The sequence below is a fragment of the Falco rusticolus genome, chromosome 1, assembly GCF_015220075.1.
Source record: "Falco rusticolus isolate bFalRus1 chromosome 1, bFalRus1.pri, whole genome shotgun sequence".
Lineage (NCBI taxonomy): Eukaryota > Metazoa > Chordata > Aves > Falconiformes > Falconidae > Falco > Falco rusticolus.
In genome coordinates, this window is record NC_051187.1 from 108,605,920 (window position 1) to 108,633,248 (window position 27,329).

The window sequence follows — 27,329 nt, forward strand, 5'->3', positions numbered from 1 at the left end:
CCGGGGCCAGCCCCGGCCGCGGCGCCGCTGGGTCCCTGCCCTGCCCTGCCCTGCCCTGCCCTGCCGTGCCCTGCCCGCCGCGGGGCCCGGAGCCCGGCCACCGCCCGCCTCGCCTCTCCGCCGGCTCGGTGCTCCCCGCGCCCTTCCCGCCGCGGGCCCTGGGGCGAGGCGGCGATCGCCGCCCCGGGCGCCGGGGGCACGCGCACCGGGGTACCGGGCCAGGCGGGCTCCGGCGCCGGAGCTGAGGTGGGTGGGGGTACCGGTGCAACCCAAAAACCCCGTTCAGGCGGCGGCGGGGCGGGGCGGGCGCTCCGGGGGCGGGCACAGGAGGCGCGGCACTCCCCGCCGCCGGGGCGCCGCCATCGCCGCACTCGCCCCCCGCGATCGGTGTCGGCGGCCCGGCCCGGCCCCCCGCCCAGCCGCAGGGCGGAGCGGCCCCGGTGCGCCCCACGTGCCGCCGCCATGGGCGTGCTGCCGGTGCCGGCGGAGGTGCGCGCCATCCTGCTGGACATCGAGGGCACCACCACCCCCATCGCCTTCGTCCAGGTGAGACCCGGCGGGCCGGGCGGCGGCGGCCTCCCCACGCGGCCGGGGGCCCCGATAGCGTCGCCGTCTTTATCGTGACACATCCCGCCCCCCCAGCCCCGGCAGCCGGGGCGGGCACGCTGCGCCGGCCGCACGTCGGTGCCGACCCGGGGCGGGAGCGGCTGCGGGGTGGCGGGCGGCCGGGGCCGCCCCGGCAGCGCCAACCGCGGCTCATTTCTGCGTTTTTCGGAATGACACCCAGGGGAAAATCGGTCTGGTTTTACCGATCGCCCGTGGGCAGTGGAGCGGGAGCCGTTCCCGTTCAGTGAGTGGGTTTTTCATGGCTACAGGGAGCGCCCTGGGCCTCGCCTGGCAGCAGCCCCCGCAGCATGGCTGTCGCTCAGCGCGCTGCCGCCGCAGCCCCGCACCCCGGCTTGCAGCGGGCCGGGGTCCCGCCGCCGGGTGCCCCGCTGCCTGTTCCCTTCCCAGGGCCATGCAGCCAGCTGTGTCCCTGCCTCTCGCACAGCGCCCGGCTGTGTCCCCAGCTGTGTCCCCGCCTCTCGCACAGCGCTCAGATGTGTCCCCAGCTGTGCGCCTCCCGCACAGCACCAGTGCGGGGGGCAGGTGCACTGAGGAGGGCTGCACCGGCAGCACATCCCGACGGGCGGCTTCCCGGGCTTCGGAAAAGATGTAGGACTATTGCACACGGTGGTTTAGGTGCCGAAGCCGGAGTGCCGGGGCGGGTGGGGGGGACGGGACCAGCGGGAGGCATCCGGACAAGTGCTGTAACTGTGCCACTAACACTCCAGCTGCTGCGGCCCCCCCCTCTCCTGGAGGATTTGGTCCCTAACCAGGTTGGTGTGCTTCGAAGGAAGGAGCAATCTCCACTGAAGGCAATTGTCCGAGCTCCTGCCATTAACCTGTATTTCTCCAGGAGACTTTACGGCTTTCAGTGGATCTGTGTTGCCGGTGCTTTGTGACCCACGTGGGTGAAGGCGCTTGCCAAGCTTCCCAGGTGTTTCTGCTAACACAGTTTAACAGATGAACAACGTGACCTACATCTTCCCTGTCCGCGTTCTTCCAGTGCTCTTGAAGAAACTTCGGGTCTAGATGGCATTACAGCTGCCTCCCTCCCCTCGATATCTTTCCATTTAAACAGTTTGAACAGCTCAGCTTTATTAATGAACATCTCTCAGAGCAGCAAAGATGGTTAATAGCCACCTTGAGTCCATTTTGCTGTTGTGCAAATAGCATGCGATATGCCTGCGATGGTTTCCTACCCAGAGTTCTTTCTCTTGTAGGGAGGCTGAATGAGTTATGGCTCTCGATGAAACCTGGTTTGCTGGAAATGCTTGAAACAAAGTTATTTCACTTGGACTTTCAGCTAAACTCCATAGAGCCTGTATTTCTCTTTGAAAGGCCCACTGCTGGTTCTGCAGGCATTTTCATTTGTTACCATTAAAGGATTTTATTTAATCCTTTCTTTAGTATTAAAATTATTGAGTATGCAAAGTAAAGAAATAGAACGAGCACAAGCCAGTTGATGGGTGGATTAAGGAACGATACCAGAAAAGAGAATATTTGATGGCCCCTAGTTAGAGGTCACCAAATTTTCTCTTTTGCCAGGCCCACCCTGGCAGAGAAAAGTAAATGGCAGGGCAGAGATGTAATGTGATAAACTACATCCCCTGGCATTTGCCACATCTCCTGTAAAAGAGCAGATTGTCACTGAACTTTGTGACAGTTTGCATAGACATTAGGAGGAAAATTGACCCTGGTTGCTTGGAATACTACAAGTGCTAGTGATGGCGTGCTATGTGGGTGTCGACTGATGATAAAAGTACCACCCTTCCTCTACTGGGTTTAACATTGCTGTGAGCAGTTGCAAAGGCTTAGGAGGGCTGCTGAGCCGTGTTTGCTGACGGCTGTGTCTCCATCCTGCCAGGCTGTGTTGAGGCAGCCACATCTGGGGCTGGATGTCACTGGGGAGCCCAGCTGGCTGGCAGTGTGGTGAGGTGATAGCACCCATCTCCCCAGCACGCACGGGAGATGGACGGAGCGATGGGAACTGTGCACAGGCAGGCTTAGGTCTCCTGCTAGCCAAGATAAAAGCGGGTGAACCTATAAAGGTCAGCAACAGCCCCAGTTAAACCTATTCAGGAGTTTGCAGCCACCAACTTTTGCTGAAAGCTGAAGTCGCGGAGATGGAGGTATTTCCATGCCAAGGAATCTTTCTTCCACACAAACTCATGGCCTTTTAAACTTAGTACATCATTGCCTAGGATCACTCTAGACATCCGTAAACTGTCACCCTGACTGTCCACCACTCCAGCTGCCACATGGGTGTCCCCTCCTGGACCACAGACATCCATGTGTTTGCCAGCGGGCCAAGGCTTTTACCCTTTTAAAATCCACTGAATCACAGAATACACTGTGCTTTTGAAGCCTGTTTGGAAGTTTTTCTTCGCCAGCACAAGAGCACAAAACACTGCTTTTGGAAAGCAATTGGGACCTTTTGACATCCAAGGTAAAGGGAAGTTAAACCAAGGCAGTGAGTTGGTTGCATTTCCCAGTGGCTGCTCTTTAATTTCTTCCATGATTTAAAAGACTTTGAAAGCAACTATGCTCAAATAAAGGAATTGAGAGGGTAATAGGGGGTATTGCAAGTCTGTTGATTTCCCTGGACACGTTTGTGGTAATTCTCTAGGCGTTTAAGACATTTTCCTTTCCCCTAAATTTACATTGTTTTTAAAATATACAACATGGAAAACACAATATTACAGTAATAGAAAATCCTGCAGTTCTGCCACCACATCCATGCTTTTAGCACCACCGTTTTCTTAATTCAGTAAACAAAGGTGACATACAGTGAGGAGAAAAATATCACTGGCCATTTTTTGAGGAGAGACAAGTTCAGGTTAGTTTCTTCCCATCTCTTCCCCATTCCTTGTTTTTCCCTGTTAAGAAAAGTTTGGTTCCGTACCTGAAGGCAGGAGCTTCCCACCCTTCCCCTTGCCCTCAGGCTCTTCCACACCCAGAGGTGCTGTCGTGGCAGCCGCTTGTGGCTTCTCAGTTGTGAAACACCACTAATGAGAGTGATTTGTACTTATTTCAGGTGCCCTTGGCATCTCCAGGAAGGTTTGGCATTCTCCCATGGCACTTTTTCCTAACCCTTTTTCATGTTGTTTGCAAGACTGTCCTATGGAGCTCAGTGTCACTAAATAGACTTTTCCATTTTCAAAAGGTCCTCTAGCTCTGGTGAGAAGTTGAGCTGTGTTTTCAGAACGTTAGGACAAGCACCCCATTAAAAATAGGAGCACTGTAACTTGTCAGTTCAGAGTACATACACAGTCAGCCCTGTACTTATCAGCTGGTGAGAACCTGGGGTCCTGTCTGCCATCTGAGACACTTTCACAAGCCCAGGAAAAGTTATCACCCACCTTTTCCACCCTGGGATTTAAAAGTTGAAGCTGCCTAAGCATTTGTGCAAAAAATCCACCTGCACTGATGTTGGCCCAAGGCTGGCTCCGGGCTGCAGCCAGTGGCACCCCTGGCAGGCAGCTTCACAAGCTGCAGCGCTGCAGGGGAAGCTCCAGCAGAGAAAATAGCTGCACACACCGGCATGTGCAAACGGTTGCTTTAAAATAAGGTCAGGCTTACCTCTGCTAGGTTAAAGGAGCTGCCTTGTTTTTCTTGTGTGCTGCCAGGAGACCTTGTTCCCTTACATCAAAGACAATGTGAAGGAGTATCTGCACGCTCACTGGGAGGAGGAGGAGTGCCAGCGAGACATCGGGCTTCTGAGGAAACAGGTGAAGTAATGGAGCTGTACCGTGTCTCTGCTGGTTCAGGTCACTCAGATTCCCCCAGTCACCCAACTCGAGTCCGTACCTCTCTTTGCTCCCCAGCAGAGGCTGGTTGCCTCGATGGGTGGATTCTCCCCTACCCAAAGCCTGGAGTTGCGCTCAGGGAAGGGCTGGTGCTCGGTAGGCAGCAGCTCAGCTGTTTCATTCAGCTCGCCTTGGTCTTCACGGCCCCTGAGCAAGCGTCAAACCACAGCTTTTCAGCTTCGTGCCTGCACTGTGCCCTTCTCTTGCTGAATCCACCACCTGTGGCTTCCAGGTGCCTGTTTGGGAAGCAGTGTGGAGGGACAGCAGAGTACTTGTCCAACACAGGGCAGCGTATCCTGCCTCTGTACAGGGACATGGCACCACTCGGAGACCTGTGGCTATCTGAAGCCAATAGATATATTTGCTTCTTTGCCTTAATTTCAGCAATTAAATACTTAAGCAAGTATAATTCTTGTTAAGAGTATTTACAATACAGCTACAATAGTGCTAATTGTGGGATTTGGAAAGTACAATCCAAGCAAGTGTTTCTAGACACAACTGGAGTCTGAATTTCCCATTGAGGAAAGCATTCAGTGTTGTAACCCTTCATGGGAAGAGCAGTTCCAGCGTGTCCTGCAGAGAGGTGCGTTGATGCAGGTGTTGGACCCCTTTCCTCCATCGAGATATTGAGACCACCCCACCTCTTCCCTTACCTCTTTTTATCATGAATGATTTCCAGGCTCAGGAGGACTCCAGCTTGGATGGGGCCGTGCCCATCCCTTTGGAGAGCGGAAGCGGGGAAGAGGAGCTGGAGCGGGTCATCCAGGCGGTGGTGGACAATGTTCACTGGCAGATGTCTCTGGACAGGAAGACCACAGCACTGAAGCAGCTGCAGGGTCACATGTGGAGGGCAGCCTACACGACCGGGCATGTCAAAGGAGAGTGAGTAATAATAGCGTACCCCTTTCCCCGGGGCAGGTGTGGGGTGCATCTCTCCTAGGTGTTTGTTAGCAGAGTAGCTGCATAAGCTATTCCTGGAAACAGCCCCGCGTACAAATGCCAATAGGATTACTACCTCACTGGAGGAAGCCAGTACGTTTACATTCTCTTGTGGCTTAAGCCAGGCCACTGCTGTCATGGAAGCAACTGCAGACACTTCATTTCAAACTTGATCGTGCAGTGAAACAAAACCATTGAGCTTCATCTTTGGGTCTAGGGAAGCAAAAGCTTACGGCAAACTTGGGATTGACCAAGTTGTCTCAGTGCCCACTGGGAAGACGACAAGTGGGTGAGAGTGTTTCTCCTTAAGGAATAACCAGCAGGTACATGCTGGGAAACAGTGAGCACCTGGGCAGGGCCTGTGAAGGAGATGGGGTCTGAGAAAGGAACAAAGTAGTGGGGACAGGGCAATTCTGGTCCCATGACCGGTGGAACATTCATCTGGGACAACTACTGCATTAAAAGTTTGGAAAATGTCTCAATATTTCGCTACAGAGATTTCTTGGTAAACCAAGAGACTGAGGCACAAGTATGAACTTACAGTTCTCCATCTTGCATTTTTTATCCCTGAATTGCACTCACATTTTGGAACAAGCCTAAACAAGCTGGAGTTGCAGGGTGAGGTCCTTTCAGTTGTTTCCTCCTGCTTCGTCTCTTACCTGCACGTTTCCTGCCTTTCCCCTTCTTTTTATCTTCAGGTTCCTCTTTATCTTTCAGCCACAACACAAGTGTGCATAAGTAGGGACAACTGGAGTTAAGCCTGATCTTATAGGTCAAGAGGTATTTGGTTAAATAAACTATGCATTTCAGGTTCCTAAAGAAGTAAAACAAACCCTTAAGTTCACAAAGTCTTTTGCCAAAGGAAGAATGAGGAAGAAGAAAAAGAGCTCACAGAAAAGTGTAAACATCTCCCAGAGAAAGCAACAAAACCCAAAAGCAAGTCAAGAGGGATAGACATCCTGTTGGTTTTTTTTTTTAAAAACATGGGTAATTGCCTTATAGTGGCCCGAAAACTGTGGAGCTAGCCTTGCTGCATGGCAGCCTTGGAGGAGTGAGATCTCTAAAGTCCCCCCTTCACCCAACTGTATCTGGCACATGTGTGTCTGAAATCCAGGCACTGAACTCAGCACGTGAAAACATGAGAGAGTCTGGGAGTTTCTGCAGGTGCCATACAACCTCCAAATATTTTCAGCTGACACCAGAGACATTTAATAAATAACTATGAAAAAAAGTGATTTTTTTTTTTAAATACATAACAAAGCCCTGAACAGATGGCTGAGAAACTGGAGATGAACAAAGGGCCAGCTGATTGCTACAAGTCTGCAAAATTCAATCCAACACCTCCTTTTGCATGTATTTGAAGTCCTCTTTCTTGAGGTGTTCAGGCGCTCAGATCCTCTTTTCAGGGCAGTACCTCTGGGCCTTGGGCCAAGCGGCCACACAGAGCTGTGCAGTGCAGGTGGGAAAGCTGCAATTTGGATTGAGATGAAAACTCAGTTCCCTGAGGATTGCATCTCCTCCACCTCTTCTCCATCATGCTGCCATACCAAACCGAAACCTCTTCCCTACCCTTCTGAGGTTGGTTGTGGCCTTTCCTTATCAACCATCACGTGTATTACTGAGGGACTTACTGTCAGCCTCACTTTGTTCCTCTTGAGCAGCGTCTATCTTTCAGATTCCCCCAGTACACGCATCATCTTGTAAATGTCCTTTGCATACAAAAAGCTTTTACATACATGTAACTGCAGCACTAGAGAGATCTCGTGGTATAAATGAGAAGGGTATGAGGGAACAGACACATCCGTTAGCAGTTACACAGCAGTTGCCTTGGCTTTGGTCCGTCTTCCCTCTCTTGCAGCTTTGCTCCTCGATGCTGGGCTTGTCTTTGGGTGGCTGCTACCTGGGAGTGAGACCTAACTCCTGTTTTGAGAATTGTCAGCCCATTGCTAGACTGTTATCTTGCCTTCCCAGCCCTTTGCCAGGTGGAAGAATACAGGGAGGGGTGCTGCTGCCTAGTGAACAGGAGCTGGTTCTCCCTCTGCGGTGCAGTTAAGCCAGAGACACATCTGGCCCACAGGTACTACTGTACGATCTGAGTCACTGGGTAGAGTAGCTCTGACCTCAGTCCCTGAGGGGACGCTCCTTTCCCAAATTATTGTCTGGCTTCAGGCAGTTCGTACAGTGCTGCTCATTGAGCTCCTGCAGCTGCAGCCTGCTCTCGGTTCCTCCCCACGCGTGGGCAGAGCCTGAACCCGTGGGGTGCATTTGCCCCGTATGGATGGAACTTACGGCCACAGCTTTTACCAACAGGGAAACTTGTAGCTTGCAAGGCAGGTGGGACTCAAGATGCAAAAGCCTGTATTCTCTGTCCTCCCCCCTTATTCCTCCCTCGCAGAGAACAGCGGGGGGATGCCATTTCCCCCCACCTTTCCTTCCCTCTGCAAACTGAAGGGGCTGGAGAAACTCCTGTCAAAGGTCTGAAGTAGCCCGTCAAAGCTGCTGTCTGTGTAGCAGTCACTGAGCTGCTCGGTGGCTGGAGCTGGGAATGCGTGACCTGGTGCTGAAACAGACCCACCGCTGGCAGGAGTCCTGAGCAGCCTGGGAATGAAGTCCCCTTGCAAACTGAGGGGACAGTGTCTGGCTAAAGGTGTCCCTCCAGGTGCCTCTGGGTTTGCCCTTACCTGTTGCCCTGTTTTGCTCCAGAATCTTCGAGGACGTGGTTCCAGCCATCCGGAAGTGGCGGGAAGCGGGGATGAAGGTCTATATCTACTCCTCGGGCAGCATTGAAGCCCAGAAGCTTCTGTTCGGCTATTCTACAGAAGGTGATATCCTAGAGGTAAATAACCTTATCACCTTCCTTACAGCTTCTCCCTCTGCAGAGGACTTCACTCCCACAACTGCCCTTGCTGGATGCTTTGTGCACAGGGGCTGGGGCAGTGGCTTTGTCCCAGCAGAGTTACGCTCAGCCAGCTGAGCATGCTGGCACGGCTGCATCAGCCCCTGTTGCTGTGGTGGAAGGGAAAGGGGATGTCTCACTGGGGAGCGAGGTTTAGCCCTGCTCTTCAGGTGGCACTTGGCAGCTGCCTTTGCTTTTCTCTTTTTCAGCTCTTTGACGGCCACTTTGATACCAAAATAGGCCCCAAAGTAGAAAGCGAGAGCTACAGAAGGATTGCTGCCAGTATTGGGTGCGCCACCAACAACATCCTCTTCCTGACGGATGTCCCTCGAGGTAGGTGGCCTGCCAGTCCTGCTGGCTCTTACCTGTGCGAGGGAGGCAGGTGCTCTTTCAATGCCTGCTGCTGACTTGTCACAAGCATCTCAGAAATGCTGCAGACCACCTTGCTTCAGTGGCTGGATGCTACCATGCTTCTTCCGCACGCATCCAGGCTCTGGCACAGCAGCAGGGTATCTGTGAGCAGCGCTGCTGCGAGGGAAAATAAGTCAAGTAGAAAACCTGCCCTTGCACCAGTGAGCAAGGAGAGACTTGGAAGTGGTGGACCGTTTGCTGGAGGAGTTGGCGCACTCCATTTAAAAACAGGGTCAGTGGGTTTTGTGACCCCATGCTTGGGGGAACAGACCATGTGTGCTGCGCTGCTACATGGCACACACGGTGGCTGGTTCTTTGCGCCACTTACTGTTAGGTTGTGCTCAGCAGCAGGAAAATATTGCTTCTGGTTGTCAAGACTTGACCCCTGGAAAGCCAGGCTCAGGAAGCTAATTGATTTCTTGCCCTTGCTGGAAATGTTTTTCTGGTGGAAAGGGCACTGGGTTGTGATCTCAGTCTAAGCCAGCACAGTCCCCAGGAGTTAGCCCTTACCCCCTCCCCAGCCATGGCAGCAGAGCTGGTGGCAGCTTCAGGTTACCTCCTCTTCCCTGTTTTTGTCTTCCCGGGGCCTGTTGCTGTGCTCAGGAAGTTTGTGAGAAGCGGTTCCCAGTGTGGGGTGCTGGACTCAGTAACGCCACAACCTGACCACAGCCCAGCTACTTCCTGGCAGGAATGGAGCTGCCGGCGCGTGCTGCCTGCACAGCGCCTTGCACAGCCATCCGCTGGGAGAGGGAAGGGGATGGCGAGGCCACCAGCTCCTGCCTGGTCACATTATGCAGCAGCTAGTGACCCACAGCGGCTCTGCCGGGAGCTGGTCCCTCTCTAGAGCTCTGCAGCATCACGTGCAAACGCTGCTCTCAGTCTCAGCCTTTAAAAGCACTTCAGTGTTTTGGGGCATCTTCAAGCCTTGAAAACACTTATGTGAAGAGGTCAGTGGGCTCGTCTCATCTCCGCTTTCCCCACTTCTATTTGTTTCAGAAGCCAATGCGGCCGAGGAAGCGGATACTCACGTGGCTGTGGTGATCAGACCAGGCAACGCAGGACTGACAGATGATGAGAAATCGTATTACAGCCTCATCTCATCTTTCACTGAACTTTTCCTGCCTACCTCCACTTAGGGAAAGCAGTGCACGCACAAAAGACTATGCTTCACCTGAATTGTCCTTGTGTAATGTTAGGTAATCTTGTCCATAATCAGAATTTAAAACCAAACCCACATCATGTCTTGGACCTACAACTAGTGCAAGCAGGTATGGATAGAGAGTATGGTGTGGGGTCCCTTGTGCAGTAGGATGGAGGGCTGCAGCAGCCAGCTGGAGCTGGGAACAGGGTGGGGAGAAGCACCTAGGAGCCAGGCTGTTCCTCCCTTTCCCAGCTAGCAGTTAGCTCAGAGGATGCTTCCTTCAGACTCACCCATTGCAATCTGGTGCTGAGACGCCCCACCACGAGCTCCATCATTTTTAGAAACAGTCTGCAAACAAGATGCATGGCCTTCTGTCCCAGGGGGACCACTGGGGATATGAGCAGACAGGGTTGCTGGCTAAGTCAAAACTGTCAGAGTTAGGGGAGTTAGAACGCCCAAAAGAAAATGCCAAATGTGGGCTATAATACAGTAGGTTTGGGCTGCCACAGCAAAAGCCAGCCCTTGCTGCAGGCAAGCTCTTTAGACCGGGAACAAATTAAATCTTGGCTATATCCACAGCAGGTCTAGGTACAAAACAATACAACTTGCATATGGAAGCTGCTTAGTGCTGCTCAGCCAGCCTACCAGAATGAAGTAGAGCTTCATATTTCAAAGAGAAATACAGCTTTAAAAACTAAATTCTAGACCCACCTCACTGCTGCATTGTGGTGCTGTGCTATGGGATCCAACTGGCTGAACACCAAAGTCAGCTTGACCGTGAAGTGTCTCGCTTAGTGCTAACCCATGGTGCTCCTCAGCAGCCAGCATCACCCCGTCACACGTTCATAGCACTAGTCAGCTGTGAGCAAAACTTGACACACAGCTGCTCCTGAGGGGAACATCCTGCTGTGTTTAATGAGAATTAAAACCCCGACCTTTTCACCCACCCTATCTAAATTGTGCCAATTTATATCATCAGATGGTCATGGAGCTTTTCCTAATGTAGTAAATAAAACCACAACTTTGCTCTCCTGGTGTTCACTCCCTCCCAGTGTTCAGCCTCCCAGTGTTTAGCACCAGTAATCCCAGCACCTAAAGGCAAATATCTTTTTTTAAAACTTGTGAACAATTTGTTTTCCTGCTTTCGTCCTCCCTGGTCCTTTCTTCAAGGCAGACATCCCTGTCCTGCCAAGGAAGCTGTGTTGCCTCCCTGACCATCTTACCATCTCGGCAGGGGCTCCGGGGAGGGTGCAGGAGCAAGAGCCACAACTAGGTTATTCCTGGTAATCAAGGAGGCAGAGACGGTCTGAAACCCCAGTTCCCTGCTGCTGGCACTTTGTGCATGGCTGTCACTTGCTACTTACTCATTTCTGTGTGACTGTGCTTGAGCTTGCCCTCGTGGCTGGCTGAAATGTAATACCTTTGCCTTCCTGAGCTCTGATCTACACCTACAGCTGTCCCTGTTGAGGGGGTCTGCTCTGTAGAGAACAAGCAAGAGACGGGCATTTTGGGAGGAAACCACATCATGCCAGCACTGCCCTTCTAAAACTGATGGTAGCAGGTAAGGCTGTGAGGCAGCTAGTCTGGATGCGTTTCTGGGCTGTGTATGAGTGTGATCCTCCTCCTAGAAAGAGCCTGCTAATTAGCACTGTTACAATAAGTGTGTCTGCATGGCTGAATAGTCCCTGGCTTCCTTAAGTGTTAATTTTAATCATGACACTGCAACTACCTTTTGTTTTGCCTTTGCCATCAGAAAGCTATGCATGGGGTAGGGGACAAAAATAAAACTCACTTTCTCCATAAAAGCACTTTATTTAGTGGTCATGTTTCAGTGTATATCAGTTGTCATTTAGTTGTACTGAAATGTGCTGTTAGAAATACTCTAAGAAATGTACAGAGTTATCACCAAAAACCTCAAGTTTAGTTTGGATTGCATATAGGAAAAGGAAAGAAAGACAAGAAAAAAAAAATCACAAACATTTTTTTTTCTGATAAAATTACAAAATATAAAATGATAAACTGAAAGTATTAATTAATTTTAAAAAACAGTCACAGTGGACTATTTACAGTAAACCATCCTTAAAACAAATTGCTATTTTGTGCTCCATATGCGTTGAGCCTGTGTGGCCATGTGAGAGGTTCCCCACTTGCATCTTTTCCAGACTATCCCCTCCTGCCCTCACCCAGGACGAGCTCCCCAGATGTGCTGCTAGGGAGCCCTGCACCTTATGCTGCTGTGCCCTTGGGCCACCCTTAGCGTGTCCCTCCAGGAAAGCTTCCCACTAATGACACAGCTACAAGGAGAAGGCCTTCAGCAGTCCAACAACAACCCTTCATCGGCTGGAGATGCTCTGGATTTGTAACAGCTGCATGAGAACAACTTTTGGCCCACAGGAGATAAAGGGCTGGCTGAAAGCTTTCTACTTACAATAGTCGACAGAAGTTCTTAACTGTTTCTCCTTTCAGGAGAGGCCTCTGACCTTTGCAGAAGACTGAATGCCCTCGTGCCTTTTCCCTCTCTATCAGAAATGCCATGGTGCGGCACGAGCTCCCCTTCAAATGCCTTCTGCCGCTGTTTTAATTTCTGATTACTTGCCTGCAGCTCAGGCAAGATGCACACCTAAGCCGAGCCTGATGCATGGATGAAAACAGGAGTCATGTTCATGAGAAGCAACCTCCATCACTCCCCTGCCCACCCAAAACAGCAGCCTTCCCAAAACCAGGTTTCTAAACGGGGGTTTGAGCTCCTGCTTTTTCTTTGAAAACAGACCTGTCTGAAAATCTCCCTCCAGGGAGGGAGAAGCCCTTCTGGTTTTGCTGTTCCCTTCCTGCACCTCCAGCCCTCAGGCTGCATCACCCAACCTCTGGTGCAGAACTGCCTCCCTGCACTTTGGAAGCCCACTGAAACGTGTGGCAGACTCCACTCGGGACAACAGGCCACAGTGAGGGGCCCTAAGCCCAAGCCTCGTGTCAGCGTATCTGAACTTTGACTTCTGAGTGCACAAGGAGCAAAAGCAAACCCTACGCCCAGAACCACCTGCAACAGTTCTGTTCTTGCTGCAGGCAAGCCCAGTGTCTCCAACAGAATGTTTTCCCCTTCAAGGAATAAAAAAAAAAAAGCTTTTGAAATACTACACATGATATGTGGTGGAAGCACTACACACTTATAATGAAAAGCCTTTTCTAGGTCACCTTCAGAGCACACGGGCATTCCCATCTTAATTCAGCACCTGGCTTCCACCAGTCCCCACTGTGGTGTGAAACACAAAGCCGAGGACAGTGCTCCACTGTGCCATCTCCCCTGGCCTGGGACGGGCTGCCCAGCTACGTCAGCCCAGTCTCACTTCCCGATCACAACACAGCTTCTCCCAAACCTGGCTTTACTGTCGGCTGCTTTCCCAGACAGAAGAAATGCCTGCCTGCTCACCACATAAGCCAGCCAGCCGGGGCTTTCCACTGCCCGATTCCAGGTCCAGAAGAAACAGCTGCCCTTTCTCATCTTGCCAAGTCACAACAGTTGGCAGCAAAGAAAACAACACAAGAAACACACAAAAGATGCAGACTGGTGACTCCTGAAGACTCCTGGTGCCTGGAGAAGTCCATTTCCTTCACCTCCTCCTCTGCAGAACAGGCTGAGGAGTGCCTGTCTCAGAGGGGCATCGTGAGGACTGGCTGTTGAATGTTCTGAGCAATGCGAGTGTGACAGGGCCACTCAGAAAGAGTCACTGTTCAGTCGCAAACTAAACAGCTTGTGCTCCCAATGCTGCCGCTGAGAAGGGTCCACTCCTCTCCCAGCAGACAGATAGTTTTGTTTGGCTCTTAATGAGACAGCCACCCTCGGAGCCCTTTGGCAACATGATCATGATTGCACATGAAAAAAACTCATCAAAAAAGTGTGAATGAGGTCATGTTTAACCCATGAAACCACACCTGCCCCCCCCTCCCCCCGCCAGAGGACAGGCTACACCTGATCTGTCTGGTACTCCGAGGCTTCCGATAAGCTTTCAGAAAAGCTCAGAAAGTTTTCCTGGTACTCAGAGCAAACAATCTCAAATCTGTAGTGCCTGAACTCCACTGCAAAGGTGCCGAAGTAGCACAGGAAGCACATCACCAGGCCCCACTGGATCCTGGAAGCATGCATGTGAATGCCTTGTGCCATGAGGATGAAATCTGGAAGAGGCAAGTCAAGGAGAACTAGTGGGAGTAGAGACACCTGCCAGGATGAGAGAAAACCAACAGGGAAGACAAAATCTTAAAAATCAAAGTCAACCCAGATGACAATCAACCCAGCCAGCCATCTCAGGAGAGCTTGCATGTGGTGCCAGAGATGGAAGGGATATCAGGTGTCCAACAATGCCTGTGGAGCGCAGCAGCTCTCCTACACAGACCAGGGCTTCCTGATTCCAATTCAGGCTGCTAAACATTCACAGAGGGAAAGACTTAGGTGCAGAGAAATCAATTACTTGCTTGAACATCTAACTAGCCAGTGACACAGCCAGCAAGCTGGAGATCTGGCTGCGGGCTCCCACCTGCCAGGAGCCTCCCAGCGAAAGCTGGATCAGATCTCTGCACCGCAGGCAATGGGGACACCCTTCAACCTACATTGTGCAAACTTTCATTCTCTTTAGATAGCCTGCAAAATCATCCCTTTCTGTGAAATCCAGGAAGCGTCATTCTAAACAATATGGTATGTTATACTTAAAGGAGAAAGAATGCTGCCAGAGACAGAAACCATCCTCCAGGTTCATGCACCCGTGTGCTTGGACCACATATTGCCTGGCATCAGGGTCTCTCACTGCTGTGCCTCAGGTTGTGTTGGGAGTACTCCATAAAAGCAGTTCTCATCTCCCCTAAAGCAGAAGGGGCCCTCTCCTCAGCTGGGGACCTGCCCTAGCCCAGTGCACATCTCCTCTAAACCTACTGGCTCTTCTGTCTCTCGGGATTTCCTCTGTACTTCAAGAACGCAGCATCACAAATCTTCACAGGTAAAACAAATAAACAAGCAGCATCTCCTATGCTTTAACTGCACAAAGCCGATAATCAGAGACTTTTCATCTTGGGCTTAGTGTAGGCAACCAAAGCTTCATTTCAGCAAACAGCATTCTGTGTCTGTCTTTAAATATCATCTTCTTTCCCTGCAGTGCAAGGGTTATGCACAAGCCACATGAGATAGGGAGCCAGCCCCAAGCTTTTTCAGAGCTGGAGAGGCAGGGGGGCACAGAATGGGTCTCCTGCTTCAGCCTGCCCTCCTCCACAGAGGGCCCAAGGCCTTCAGTGCCATGCAGCCAGCTGGGGAGGGCTGGGCGCACCCAGCATGTCAGTACAGGAGCAGCTACACCCTGGCGTACCTGGCTGCTCCTGCTCCCAGCCTGGCAGACACCTCTGAAGACAGCAGCATAGCAGGAGCCTGGCCCAGCTCCTCACATGCAGCCCTACCCCATACACACCCTGGAGGACCTATGGTCTTGGGGCAAGGGGAGCACCACAGGCAAACTCCTACGTTATGTACTCCAAGGTATGATGCTCACCTCCAGATTTTCCCAAGGAAGCTTAAGAGGCAACTGATGGTACATCTTCACGTCAATCTGCTATTCCTCTGCACACTGACTGAAATCTTCAAAACCAACCAAGTGACTAAGCAACTGTTTTAAGAACAGGCTGTTCCCTGAAGAGGGGGATTATCTTCCTTGCCATTTATTCCTGACCTCTTGCTTATCCCAGCACTAAGTTGATGCAACTATGCAGTGAATGGATCCACCCTAAACAAACACCCAGGGTACAGAGTGCTGGTGTAAACAGAAGGTCTGGAGTGGGGCTGACAGGCACAAGGTGGAGAGGAAGCCACATGTACATCCAGCCTGAGTGACCACAGACCCCACAGCCCAAACCTCATTTGCAAAGTACCTAGTCCTACCCAAAGCTTACATGACCCAGCAGCTCTTGGCTACGCTAAGCATTTTAAAAGGCAGAGCTAGATCTACCACCCTGGAGCATTTCAATAAACACATCAAAATCTTCTCATCTTCAGAAATCTCTTTTCTTCCCTTGTTCCTTTGTTCTCCTGAGATTTTGTATCTCAGTATTTTGCATAATCTTAAATGCTACTGTGTAGGTAAGCAGTGGTGCCATTAAATCACACAGATACTATGCAATATTGTAAGCACTTTGGATATCACTACCAAGTTTTAGAAACATTTATGAAAGAAGTAAGCCCATCTATGAAACACTGCCTTCTGGTAAAACACAAGTAGCAAAATGAGCCAATCATGCCATGAAGGCAAGCTACACAGCATTCCTAAATGTTTTGAGATCCTAGAAAGGATGCGAGAAGAGCCAACGTTCCCTGCTGCAGAGAGTGTCAGATACGTATGATACCTGGCTTCCCAGGGAGCAGGACAAAAGGATACAGAGCACCACACAGAGGGTGATGCTGGCTGACAGCGCAACTCGTGGAATCCCAGCTTTCCGTCCCTCGTTCTTCAGGTTGATCTTGAGGGTGAGGGCAGACTGGATCCAGCACGCCAAGGTCCCAAAACCAAAGGTCAGCGATGTGCCCACATTGTGGATCTCCTCATCATTGGAAAGCTAGGAACAAACAAAATGGTCATTGTTTGGATGCAACAGGAGCTAGCTGCTAGCTGCTGGGTGGGATAGAGAGAGTGGGAATAACTGGGGTTTGAGACAGAGATGCTGTATCATTTCTTCTGGCAAAGGTGTAAGGTATCACATAACCAAGACGAGTTGACAGCTGTCACAGTCAAGCAGATCTACTGCTCAAAGCCCAAACACAGTGGAAACTGCAGTTGCCTGGGGACTGCCTCCACAGCTCCCTGACAAGACTCACTAACACAGCGCTCAGAAGTACATCCTTCCCTGGCTTGATATGATGGCCAGGGCAGGCAAGGACAATCCACTGGGGTCTTGTACAGCTCCCTGCATTGGACACAAACTCTGCGTCCTTCAGTGCCAGCTGCATGGAGCAGTGCTGCCTGGGGCAGAGGGTGGCCAAAGCCCTACCGCCTCTGCTGAGCTAGCACAAGCCAAAACACAGACACATGCTCCTGGTTTGGCAAGTTTCTATGACCAAAGAGCTTGACAGTCTGTTCCCTCTCCTGCCCATCCTTGACCATTGGGGTCTGAGGCAATATGAACCCAACCTCTCTGGAGTGCAAGTGCTTCTCTCTTCCTTGGGCTCTCATGTTTCACAGGGCTCAGTGACTGTGCAATGCCACAAGGCAAAAGGACAGCCAGGTTCAACAAGCAAGAATCTGCAAAGAGATCCCCTGAGGCTGCAAATTCATTCAGAAAGTCCAGCACGGACAAGACTTAAGCCAGACAATCTCTCTTTCCTTCTGCTTCTGAGGCTCTTCTAGAAAAAACAGCAGTCTGTAATTCCTCCCTGCAGCCTTGATTCCTGTTTGGTGATTTAATAAATTTGCACCAAACAAGATGCAGTCTACAAGATAATAGTCTAGTTACTGTGCCTCCACTAATCTTTCCCCTCTCCTCCCTACCTCGAGGTTTTTTTCAAGGGTACGTTCAAATGCTGCCCTGCCCCTCTGGCTTTGCATAACTCTAGTGCCCACAAAAATGGGATTGAGCTGCCTTTCCCAAGGCAGCCTGCACTGCAAGGGACTCAGCCATAACGTCCCTCTAACACACTCAAGCTGTAATTTTCCAGAAATATGGTTTAATGCCACATTCAGCTTAGCAATCAGGCAGGGAAAAACAGGGTTTCATGCTTTTGTGGTTTGGCAAAAGATCTAAGCAAGGATACAGGTAACTAACAAGGAGTGGATAATTAGTTCAGAATTTATAACCAGGCATGATTCAAAGTATCCACTTTTAAATAACAATAATTTGCTCCAAGGAGTGAAAAAAAAGGAAGGAGAGGTTGAAACTGCTTCCTAGTACCTTCCCTGTACTAGAAATACTCTTCTCATACCTAGACAAAGCTGTTACAAAAGCCTCATAGTTCCTAGCTGGGAAGCTCTCATGAAAAAAACAAGACTCCAGGTTTTTGTCTGGTGCTGTGGAATTAGGAAGACCAGGTCCCAAACAGTCAAATTATCTCACACCTCATTAAAAAACAATAAAAAAAATATGAAAGGACACAAAGCTCCTGCAATTGCTCCACATCCCAAACCGCTACTCACCCTTCCTGCATTGGCAGGAAAAATAGCTCCCCGACTGCAAAGCCAGGAAAGACATCAGCCTACACTGAACTTTCTCTGTTCCTGTCATTATTGGGGGTCATTACTTGCACCCCAGTGAGAGGCAGAGCATCAGGGACAGCAAAGGGATAGGGAAACCTAAGGGCCACTGACTCTAATGCCACGATTTTCACTGCAGACCTAACAGACACGCTTGTGATGACAGTGAACACACCCAACCATGCAAAGCAACGCTGCGGCTCTGACAGCTTGCTTGCTTGTTTGTATAATGTTGCAGAACAGATCGGGAAGCGGAGGGACCCTCTGCTCAGGCACCCTTGTAGCGTTCCTCTGCTGTGTCCCTCTCGTGGCCAGTCTGAGGACAAGCAGAAGGTGGGTTTAAACAAGGTATGTTTTAAATGAAGGACCCTGAACTGCCTGCTAAACCTGTACGGGCAGCTGTGCGCCCGTTCGCGCAGGTGCGTACGTAAACTTCCAGGTCAGTCCTTTTACCCAGAACCATCTGTGCCAACCCCTAAGGCTCAAGAAGCTCAGCAGGGTCCCTGCTCAGACTCTTGGCAGGTCGAGGGTAAGCACGCAGGTGCAAATCCTACTGGGAATATGTGAAAAATTATTGTGGCACTTCATCTCAGCATGTCAGTGGGGCTACGTAAGCAGCAGACAGAGGTGGCAGAGCAGGTACAAGGCGGGCTGAGGCACAGCCTAACGTATCTCCTGAGCTCACGTCACAGGCAGTTCAAAGACCAAAGCAGATGTCCTAGAAAAGCAGGAATCTCACAGCATGGACACAGTGGCCCAAGCCTAGAGCACAGTACCTGAAAGTTGCCGAGGAGGGTCATCCCAAAAGAGGCCAAGCATAATGCCACCAGGCCGCTGACGTTCAGCCAAGGGTTCAGCACCTTCGGCTTCAGCTGAATGAAGCGCAGGACAGCCACGACAAGTGCTGAAAAGGAAACAATGCAAGGTATGTCATTAGGTAGAACACTGTAGTAACCATCTGGCTGAGGGCTCACGGACCCCTAGCCCTCTTTCCACCCAGAGGGGAGAGCGCACTGCAGGCTGGCTATCTTAGTGCTTCTGCATGGCCCCCTCCCATCACAGACGAGACTAAGCACAGGAAGCATCTCTCTTGTAATCCAGTTACACTGAGTTCCCACGCTTCCTTTTCTCATGATGCTTTATCTAGGAACTGGGTTGCAAATTTTCTGGGGGAAGAGCACCACCTTCCTATTTGCCTGTGAAGCTCCCAGCACGTAGTCTATCACCCCCCCGCCCCATGTATTCACATTGTGGCAGCTGGGCTTGCATCAAGTTTCACTCCATTCATGAGCACTGAGCTCTCTTGGAGGAGGTACGTCAAACCTCACCTGTATTAGAGAATGTATGAACGGAACATATGTATTTCTGCAGGTTTTTCCATAACACCCACCGCCTCTTCTCCTCCTCTGAAATAAGTTGCTGGTGCCACAAATGTAAGCCAAAATATTGCACTAATTTTCCACGAACACTGGAAGAACAGTCCTTCCAAGCATACAATTAGCCCAAGTGCTATGACACGACATATGATACATGATATATATGATACATGATATGTCATATGATATGACATAACCCCAGGAGATATTCACATTCTTTATTCTTGCCCTCCCTAAGGAATGCTGCATGGAACAACGCGGAAAGCCAAGCAATCAGTTGGCCTTCAGATGGGATTCAAATCAGACCACTAACAAACAAGTTAATTGAAGAGGGAAATTTACTGGTTGTTGCTGAACACCTTCTTATGCTTATGCTCAAATTGAAAACATGCAGGTCATACTGTTGTCTGCAAATTAGATCTACATCTTCCACAAAACCCCTGGTATAATTCCAAACACAGAGTTTAGAAAAATAAGGGCACTGTAACTGAAAAATACCCACTTTTATCCAAACTGCAAAAGATGTTTGAGTTTGCTCTCTCATACTTTGCTTTAGTGGATCAATCCACTCCAAATCCTTGAAAACCACAGGTCTTTGTTCCCCTAAAAAAGAGAATTTCTGGTTTTCGTCCCTAGGTAATTGTTTGGGACAGCCACTTTGTGACTACTTGAGCTCATGTGCAGGAACTTTTCCATTTCTATTTCTATAGGACAGGATCCTGAAGTTATGTTAACTTTTCCTAAAACACTGATGGGAATAACAAAAGGGAATGAAAAGGTCACCTTCCAGCATTATGTGAAAAACAATGGCATTTTCAATATTCAGTAATATCTATGTTACCCGCATATTTCTGCAGTTTTCCTCTCCTACAGCAATGGCTTTGACACAACTAAGGTGGCCAGAGGTATACACTAAAAGCAGCTCTCAGAAGCACCCAGTACAGCAGAGAAAAGCTTGGCTTTATCCAAAAGAGGAGAGGGAGAGGGAGAGGGAGAGGGAGAGGGAGAGGGAGAGGGAGAGGGAGAGGGAGAGGGAGAGGGAGAGGGAGAGGGAGAGGAGAGGGAGAGGGAGAGGGAGAGGGAGAGGGAGAGGGAGAGGGAGAGGGAGAGGGAGAGGGAGAGGGAGAGGGAGAGGGAGAGGGAGAGGGAGAGGGAGAGGGAGAGGGAGAGGGAGAGGGAGAGGGAGAGGGAGAGGGAGAGGGAGAGGGAGAGGATAGTTCAGTTGGAAGAGATCCACAACAATCATCCCGTCCAAGTGCCTGACCACTTCAGGGCCGACCAAAAGTTACAGCATGTTATTAGGGGAATGGTCCAAACGCCTCTGAAACACTGACAGGCCTGGGGCATCGCCCACCCCCCCAGGAAGCCTGTTCCAGTGTTTGACCACGCTCTCAGTAAAGAAATGCTTCCCAATGTCTGGTCTAAACCTCCTCAGATGCAGCTTTGAACCATTCCCACACGTCCTATCACTGGATCCCAGGGAGAAATGCTCAGCACCTCCCTCTCCACTTCCCCTCCTCAGGAAGCTGGAGAGGGCAATGAGGTCACCCCTCAGCCCCCTTTGCTCCAAACTGGACAAAACCAAAGTCCTCAGCCGTTCCTCATAGGACATGTCTTCAGCCCTTCCACCAGCTGCGTTACCCTCTTCTGGATGCGCTCAAGTACTTTCACATCTGTGTCAGATTGTGGGGCCCTGAACCGCACACACTGCTCAAGGTGACGCCACCCCAGCACCCAGGGATAACCACCTCTTTGCCCAGCTGGTTATGCTGTGTTTGATGCACCCCAGGATGCAGTTTGCCCTCTGGGCTGCCAGGGCACATCCCTGACTGGCACTGAGCCTGCCCTCAGCCAGACCCACAGATCCCCTGCCGCTCCTCTCCCAGTTCATACCCGTGCCTGGTGTTACTCCATCCTAGGTGCACAGTCCCGCATCTTGACTTGTTAGATTTCATCCTGTTAATCACTGCTCAGAGCTCCAGTCCATCCAGATCCCTTTGCAAGGCATCTTGCCCCTCAAGAGAGTCAAGAGCACCTCCGGGTTTGGTATCATCAGCAAACTTGCTAACGGTGCATCGGCTCCTGCACCCAGGTTTTTGACAGAAACACTGAACAAAACTGGCCCTAGAACTGGACCCTGAGCAGCAGCTGGTGACTGGTCACCATCCAGATATAGCCCCACTCACTACAACTCTCTGAACCCTGCCCTTCAGCCAGTTCCTCACCTGGTGCACTGTGAACGCACTCATCCCACAGGAGGGCAACTTGTCCAGAAGGATGCTGTGAGGGACAGTACCAGAAAACCTACATCTGCCACCTTCCCTTCATCCACTAGGTGTGTGACCTTATCATGGAAGGGTATCCAGTTAGGTAAACAGGACTCTCCCTTTGTGAACCTGTTGGCTGTGCCTGATGATTGCATTGCTCTTTAAATGCCTTTCAACAGTACCCTGTATGATCTTCCCTGTCATTTTTCCAGGAACCGAGGTTAGGCTCACAGATCTGTAGTTCCCTGGGTCTTCCCTCATGCCCTTCTGGTAGATCGGAATAACACTGGCCAGCTTCCAGCGAGCAGGGACCTCCCCAGGCTCCCAAGACCTTTGGCAGATGACTGAGAGGGGTCCTGCCATCACATCCACTGGCTCCTTCAGTACTCTGGGATGAATTTTACCAGGCCCCAGCGACTTGGGAACATTCAGCTGATACAGCTGGTCCCTTACAGTTTCAGTGTCCACACATGGAGGAGAGTCACTGCTCCTGCGTTTGTGGTCCTACAACTCCTGGGACCAGGCAGCCCAGGGCCTCTCAGTATTACTGAAGATAGAGGCAAAAAGAGCATGGAATGCCTCTGCTCTACCTCCATCCCTATCAGTCAGCTGGCCATCTTCAGTAAGTATCAGCTCACTGCCTTCTTCAGACCTCCTTTTGCTATTGACATATTTTAAAAAGCCCTTCTTGTTACCTGACACAACACTGGCCAGCTTCAACTCTAACTGAGCTCTGGCCTTCATCCCTGCTCCCCGTATACACGAAGCACAGCTCTGTAATCTTCCTGCAAAGCCTGGCCTTGCTTCCAGACATCACACAATCTCTTTTTCCTCTTGAGCTCCACGAGGAGTTCCCTGCTCAGCCAAGCTGGTCTTCTGCCCAGCTTGACTTCTGACGCAGTGGGACAGCCTGCCCCTGTGCTCCTGCAAGATGGCTCTTAAAGACTGACCAGCGCTTGTGGATTCCTAAGCCCTCAAAAGCAGATTCCCAGGGTACTCTGCTAAGCAGCTCCCTCAATAGCTTAAAGTTTGCTTTCTTGAAATCCAGGGTACCAACCCTGCTGACCTTTTTCCTCATTACACCAGCCATTTCATGATATTTCATAAACTCAACAATGGCCAAGGCAGCCACCTATTATCACATCTCCCACACACGCCTGCAGTCTGGAGGTTCCCTGGTTATATTTCTTCTTGCAACGGAAGAAGCAGCAGTTGAAGCATACAGTACAGCTTAGCTTCAAAATGCTGCATGTCTTTTGTTTGCCTGCCCTTCTTCACACCAGCTGCTCCCCTCACACATGCAACTGCTATCCTCATGTCCACCCAGATCGCATAGTAAGTGAGCATGAAGCTAATTCCTGCTCTTTCATAAAGTGCCTGGACCGGGTGGGACTTGGTGTGGGTTCACAGAGGCTGCTTGACCAGAGGAGCCTTACCTGGAAGGAGCTGAAAAGGCAGGTGTGTATTCACTGCTGTCAAACAGCCACGTCAAGATAAGGAGTAGCATGCTATGCAGAAGTCGTTTTAGGTGGTTTGGGGCTCAGAAGTTTAAATCACATCATCAGAATCCCATTGCACTGTGTGTCAGGCATATAAATAAAATGTGTGCAAGACCCAGCCTTAGCACAAACTAGAGCCAGAATTATTTCTACTAACTGAGACTCTGGCTCAATATGTAAATCAAGATCTAAAACTGAAGCAAAGCCATACACAGAAATAAAGTGTAAGGGTACCTAAACTCCACCCTGAAGTGATACTTGAAAATAAAGAAGTTTGTGTCAAGTTTCATGATTAAACATGTTTTAGCAGGTTTTACATCCAAAGCCTCGTTTTTATTATGTCAGATTAAGATTGCTAAAGTATCTTACTCGTGCACATACAGGTCTGGATTAATTTCAAAGCTCAACTCAACTGAATTTCCTGGTTTCTGAAAAGAAACATCATGCCTTTCACAGGCAACAGGGGTGGAACCCACACTTTGAGGGAATAGCTCAGAGCAAAACTGAAAGCACAACAAATCACCCCATATAAATAAATAAATAAATGCAAGTACTACTACAGAAGAGCAAATCAAGGTTAAAATAATGAATTATTTGCCATTTAAGTCTGGGATAATTTGTTCAAAATACACACAGGTGAAGGTAACAAACAGTTTTAAGAACCAAACACAAACACCTTTTTTCAAGTACTTTTCAGGTATTTCTTCTCTTTGTGGTGTTTCCCTCTTATTTCCACTCCTGGGAAATGCCAGTAAACTTCCACAGATCTAGTAACTGAATTTAGGAAGGGTTGGGGTATGGGGAGACTTCAGCACAGATGATATTATGTATAATCAGTCGCTGCATTTGTCAGTATTCCCATACAATTATCCCACATTCACAGCATATAACAAAAACCACCATACAATGAAACAGCGACACTGATTCCAGGCTGAGACAGTATAAGACATAAGAATAAATCAAACCCAATAAAGTTCAAATGCATCCAGCTTCATTCTGTTTTTCTACAAATGGAGACAAAACAATACTGTCTTAGTCAGTAGTCATTGCAGTTTAAATGATTTGATTTCACATCATCAGAATCAAGAACAGTATGTATGGGATATTACTTATGGTTCAGTGATTTCTTAAAACAAATCATGACAGAGAAAAAAAAAAACATTCCCCTTGTGGTTCCTACCTAGAAATGCTGCCATGTTCATGACTTGGCTAAACACACAGCTTGCAGGAGGTGCATCACCTGCAATACTTGGAAAATATAAATGTATCATTGTAACCTTAGGATGGCAAAGACACATGAATAACAACCATTAATCAGAACAGTAACTGGAAGAAAATCATTCACTTACCTGATATAAGGTGGTCTTTTGGAACCAGGCTTCCTAAGAGACACAGATGCATAGGAACAAAGATTCAGGATTTTCTTTCCCAGTCAGTTTTCATTGTTTTATTATTTTAAAGAAACAAGTGATTGAACGTAAAGCCCACAACCAGCTCTTACCTATCTGGTACATTTAGTGGGAGAATTTTGTTGTCCTCCACTGCTATAAAGTACCTGTCAAAAAAAAAAAACAACCAAAAACAAAAACAAAACAACCAACAGTGTAAAACCTCATTCTGACTCCAATTCCAAATATCACTGAAACAACACCTTAAGTGTCTCAAAGCCCACTGACAGGATCTGCTGGAGACAGCCTGTGTTTCTCTCTGCTCGAGCTGGCAGTGCTCAATTCCCGGCCTAAATATGTGCCTCTCTCTGTGTTGCATCTGTTTTGCATGGTCAGGTAGACAAACAGGGTCACTGGACTGAGCTGCCTTAAAAACAACCAACCAGGGGAAAGGTTTTCACTTTTAATCCAGGTCATTTGATTCATCTGGTTTGCCACAGTCCCCCATCCACAAAAAATGTTTTAATACAAACAGAGGGAATGGGTGGGACAAGAACAACAAGCAACAGGGGTCAGACAAATAGCTTAAGCTGGCCCTGCAGCTGAAAACCAACATCCACAGACCATGAACAAAGCCACATCCTACAATATAACTGCCTCTCAGGTTGAGCATAGCTGCTGATCACGTATTTATCACTCCCAAATTCACACCGCAGTTGTCTGCCTGCATGCTTGGAGACAGCCCAGCTCAGGGCAATGCAAGTCTTGTGTGCATTTTGATAAGAAGTACTAGTGACAAAGTGACGTGTCAGCATTAAGGTGCTGGCAAGTCATCAGTGCAGTGCTGGATGCTGTGGATTTTGAGTCTGCACCCCAAAGCAGGGCCTAAGTGCTTCTCCCAGAGCTCTACCAACTCATTCAAAGAAAACATAATGAAAGAGAATTTTTGCATTTTTGCCTGTTTCTTTTCAGGCACCTCCCAGTAACGTGAGCCAGGAAGAAGGTAAGGTCTGAAACTTGGTCTGGATAGCACAGAAACTCAGGGATAAAAATGTGATTCTCCAGGTCATGAACTGGCACGGACTGGCCCCTGCCCATACCATGGTGCCTTCCCAGCCCCACAGTAACAGACAGAGCATCCCCAAATGGCTCTCTGTACTGAGATGCAGCCCACACCACAGTGGTACTTCTGACTGCCCCAGCCTAACTTGGGGTTACTTAATAACCAAATAACCAACAGGAGATAACTTACACTATCCATAATCCAGCTGATGTGAACAGGGTGAACACAAGAGGTAAAAACATCCACACACTGCATTTCTTCCCATCCATACCTGCTAGAAACAAAGAACAAAGTAAAAACAAAAGAAAGAGGGAAGAGGTAACCACTTGCCTTGGCCCCCTGCCTTTTGAAAGTGGGAAAAGCATCTGCACAGCAGCTGCCAAAGCATCCCAAGATCAAGCTCCTAACAGCCAGGCAGCAGGCACTGAAAACCTTTCATACTGTCATTATTAGCACAAGGGGTTAACCTGCTGCACACAACAGAGCATAAAAACAAAGGCACAAATTGCCTGGAGTTGTGGAGTGGAAGACTTTTCAGACACGCCTACAGAATTTGAGTGGTTTTCAAAGTATTTTTCCTAAGCATTTTGCACAAGGTGACACCACAAGACCCACCGCCCTAACTCCTTGCTACCTCCCACAGGCACAAGGCTCGGCAGCCTCCTTCTCAGGATCATTACTGATTCCACACACGCTGCCTCAGCAAAGCCTGCAGCATGAAGGGAGAAGGATGCACGTGCTGTCTCCTCATCTCCACAAAGCACAGGACCAGCTCCTATCCTGGCTGCAGCAATCAGCTAAAAATAGCATTCAGCTGCACTCAGAGCGGAGCCGAGCTCCAGTGCCAGCACCCAGAGTACTGTCAGGATGAGGTGTTACAAACAGCATCAGCTCTTGACATGAAGACACTGTGAAATCCTGCACGGGGTGTAAGGATGCTGTGTACACCACCTCCTGAGGAAGCGTTTGTCCTCCAGACGAGATCACATTGGATGAGCATCTGAGATGCAGGGCTGTTTCTGCAGCAGCGTGCAATTCAGAAATGCTGCTGCGTTGCTGTGCTGCGGACACAGAGAGCCCTATGTCTCCCTGCAAGTCCCCTGACAATGGATCAAACATATCCTCATGCTCTGTCCTCCTCCGTAAACGTTCCTCCAGGCACCAGCACAGCCAAAAGACACAAACAGAGTGTGAACACCATGAGGCTCACAGCTCTGGTCCCTGCTTGACTTTCACCGGGGCAGCAGCAGCACCTGTGCCCTTGTGCTCTGCTTCCTCCTCCCTCTGTAGCCTGCTGCAGGGCAGGCATTTCCTGGGGTCACTGAGGTCCCCATGGGACAGGGTGCCAGGGCAGCTCGGACATGATGGCCTCTCATTACACCCTGCTTGTATTTGCAGCTCAGTTACCTCATCCAGGTCCTTAAAGCAATGACTTTTCCCTTTGCTCTGAAGAAAGCACCCATGTTGTCAGCCGCCTCCTCTTCCTCCTCCTCCCAGGTGCCCTGGCTTTCCTACACCTGCAGCACAGGAGCCATGGTCTCTGGGAGCTGCTGCCCTGCCCTCTACCCTATGTGAAAAGTCACAGAAGAGAGTAAGCACCCTCACCGTGCCACAGCCTGCCCCAGCTCACAACTCCCACATGGCAGCTCTGGGCTGCAGAGTCAACACTGGCAGGACACTGCATGGGGCCCACAGCAGCAGAGGCTGAAGGAGTTGAGGTGAGG

At 50.0% G+C, this 27,329-nt stretch overlaps 2 protein-coding genes across 7 annotated transcripts in view; one reads left to right on the forward strand and one right to left on the reverse strand.

The window, feature by feature from the left end:
* On the forward strand, window positions 1-11,604 carry ENOPH1 (enolase-phosphatase 1). Its single transcript, XM_037395265.1, has 6 exons — window positions 1-546; window positions 4,233-4,334; window positions 5,092-5,294; window positions 8,055-8,187; window positions 8,457-8,580; window positions 9,655-11,604. The coding sequence occupies exons 1-6, from the start codon at window positions 463-465 to the stop codon at window positions 9,792-9,794; spliced, it is 786 nt and encodes a 261-aa protein (XP_037251162.1). The 5' UTR covers window positions 1-462; the 3' UTR covers window positions 9,795-11,604.
* TMEM150C (transmembrane protein 150C) overlaps window positions 11,592-27,329 on the reverse strand; it is a 25,439-nt gene continuing 9,701 nt past the window's right edge. For 2 of the 6 annotated variants that reach the window (XM_037395236.1, XM_037395252.1), the window contains 7 exons: window positions 25,795-25,876; window positions 24,656-24,709; window positions 24,504-24,536; window positions 24,335-24,402; window positions 18,789-18,916; window positions 16,207-16,384; window positions 11,592-13,969 (listed from right to left, as the gene is read on the reverse strand). In XM_037395236.1, the coding sequence (XP_037251133.1) occupies window positions 13,761-13,969; window positions 16,207-16,384; window positions 18,789-18,916; window positions 24,335-24,402; window positions 24,504-24,536; window positions 24,656-24,709; window positions 25,795-25,876 (752 nt within the window). In that variant the 3' untranslated portion in view covers window positions 11,592-13,760. Of the gene's footprint in view, window positions 13,970-16,206; window positions 16,385-18,788; window positions 18,917-24,334; window positions 24,403-24,503; window positions 24,537-24,655; window positions 25,880-27,329 lie in introns of all 6 variants that reach the window. The other 4 variants (XM_037395228.1, XM_037395245.1, XM_037395211.1 and 1 more) reach the window with 2 other exon arrangements.

What these genes read in the sequence shown, in the direction of transcription:
- ENOPH1 (XM_037395265.1), top strand. Translation starts at nt 463, where the DNA reads ATGGGCGTGCTGCCGGTGCCGGCGGAGGTGCGCGCCATCCTGCTGGAC. An exon ending in CAGAAGGTGATATCCTAGAG is followed by an intron (nt 8,188 to 8,456) that starts GTAAATAACCTT and finishes TCTCTTTTTCAG; the next exon opens with CTCTTTGACGGCCACTTTGA. An exon ending in CCTGACGGATGTCCCTCGAG is followed by an intron (nt 8,581 to 9,654) that starts GTAGGTGGCCTG and finishes TATTTGTTTCAG; the next exon opens with AAGCCAATGCGGCCGAGGAA.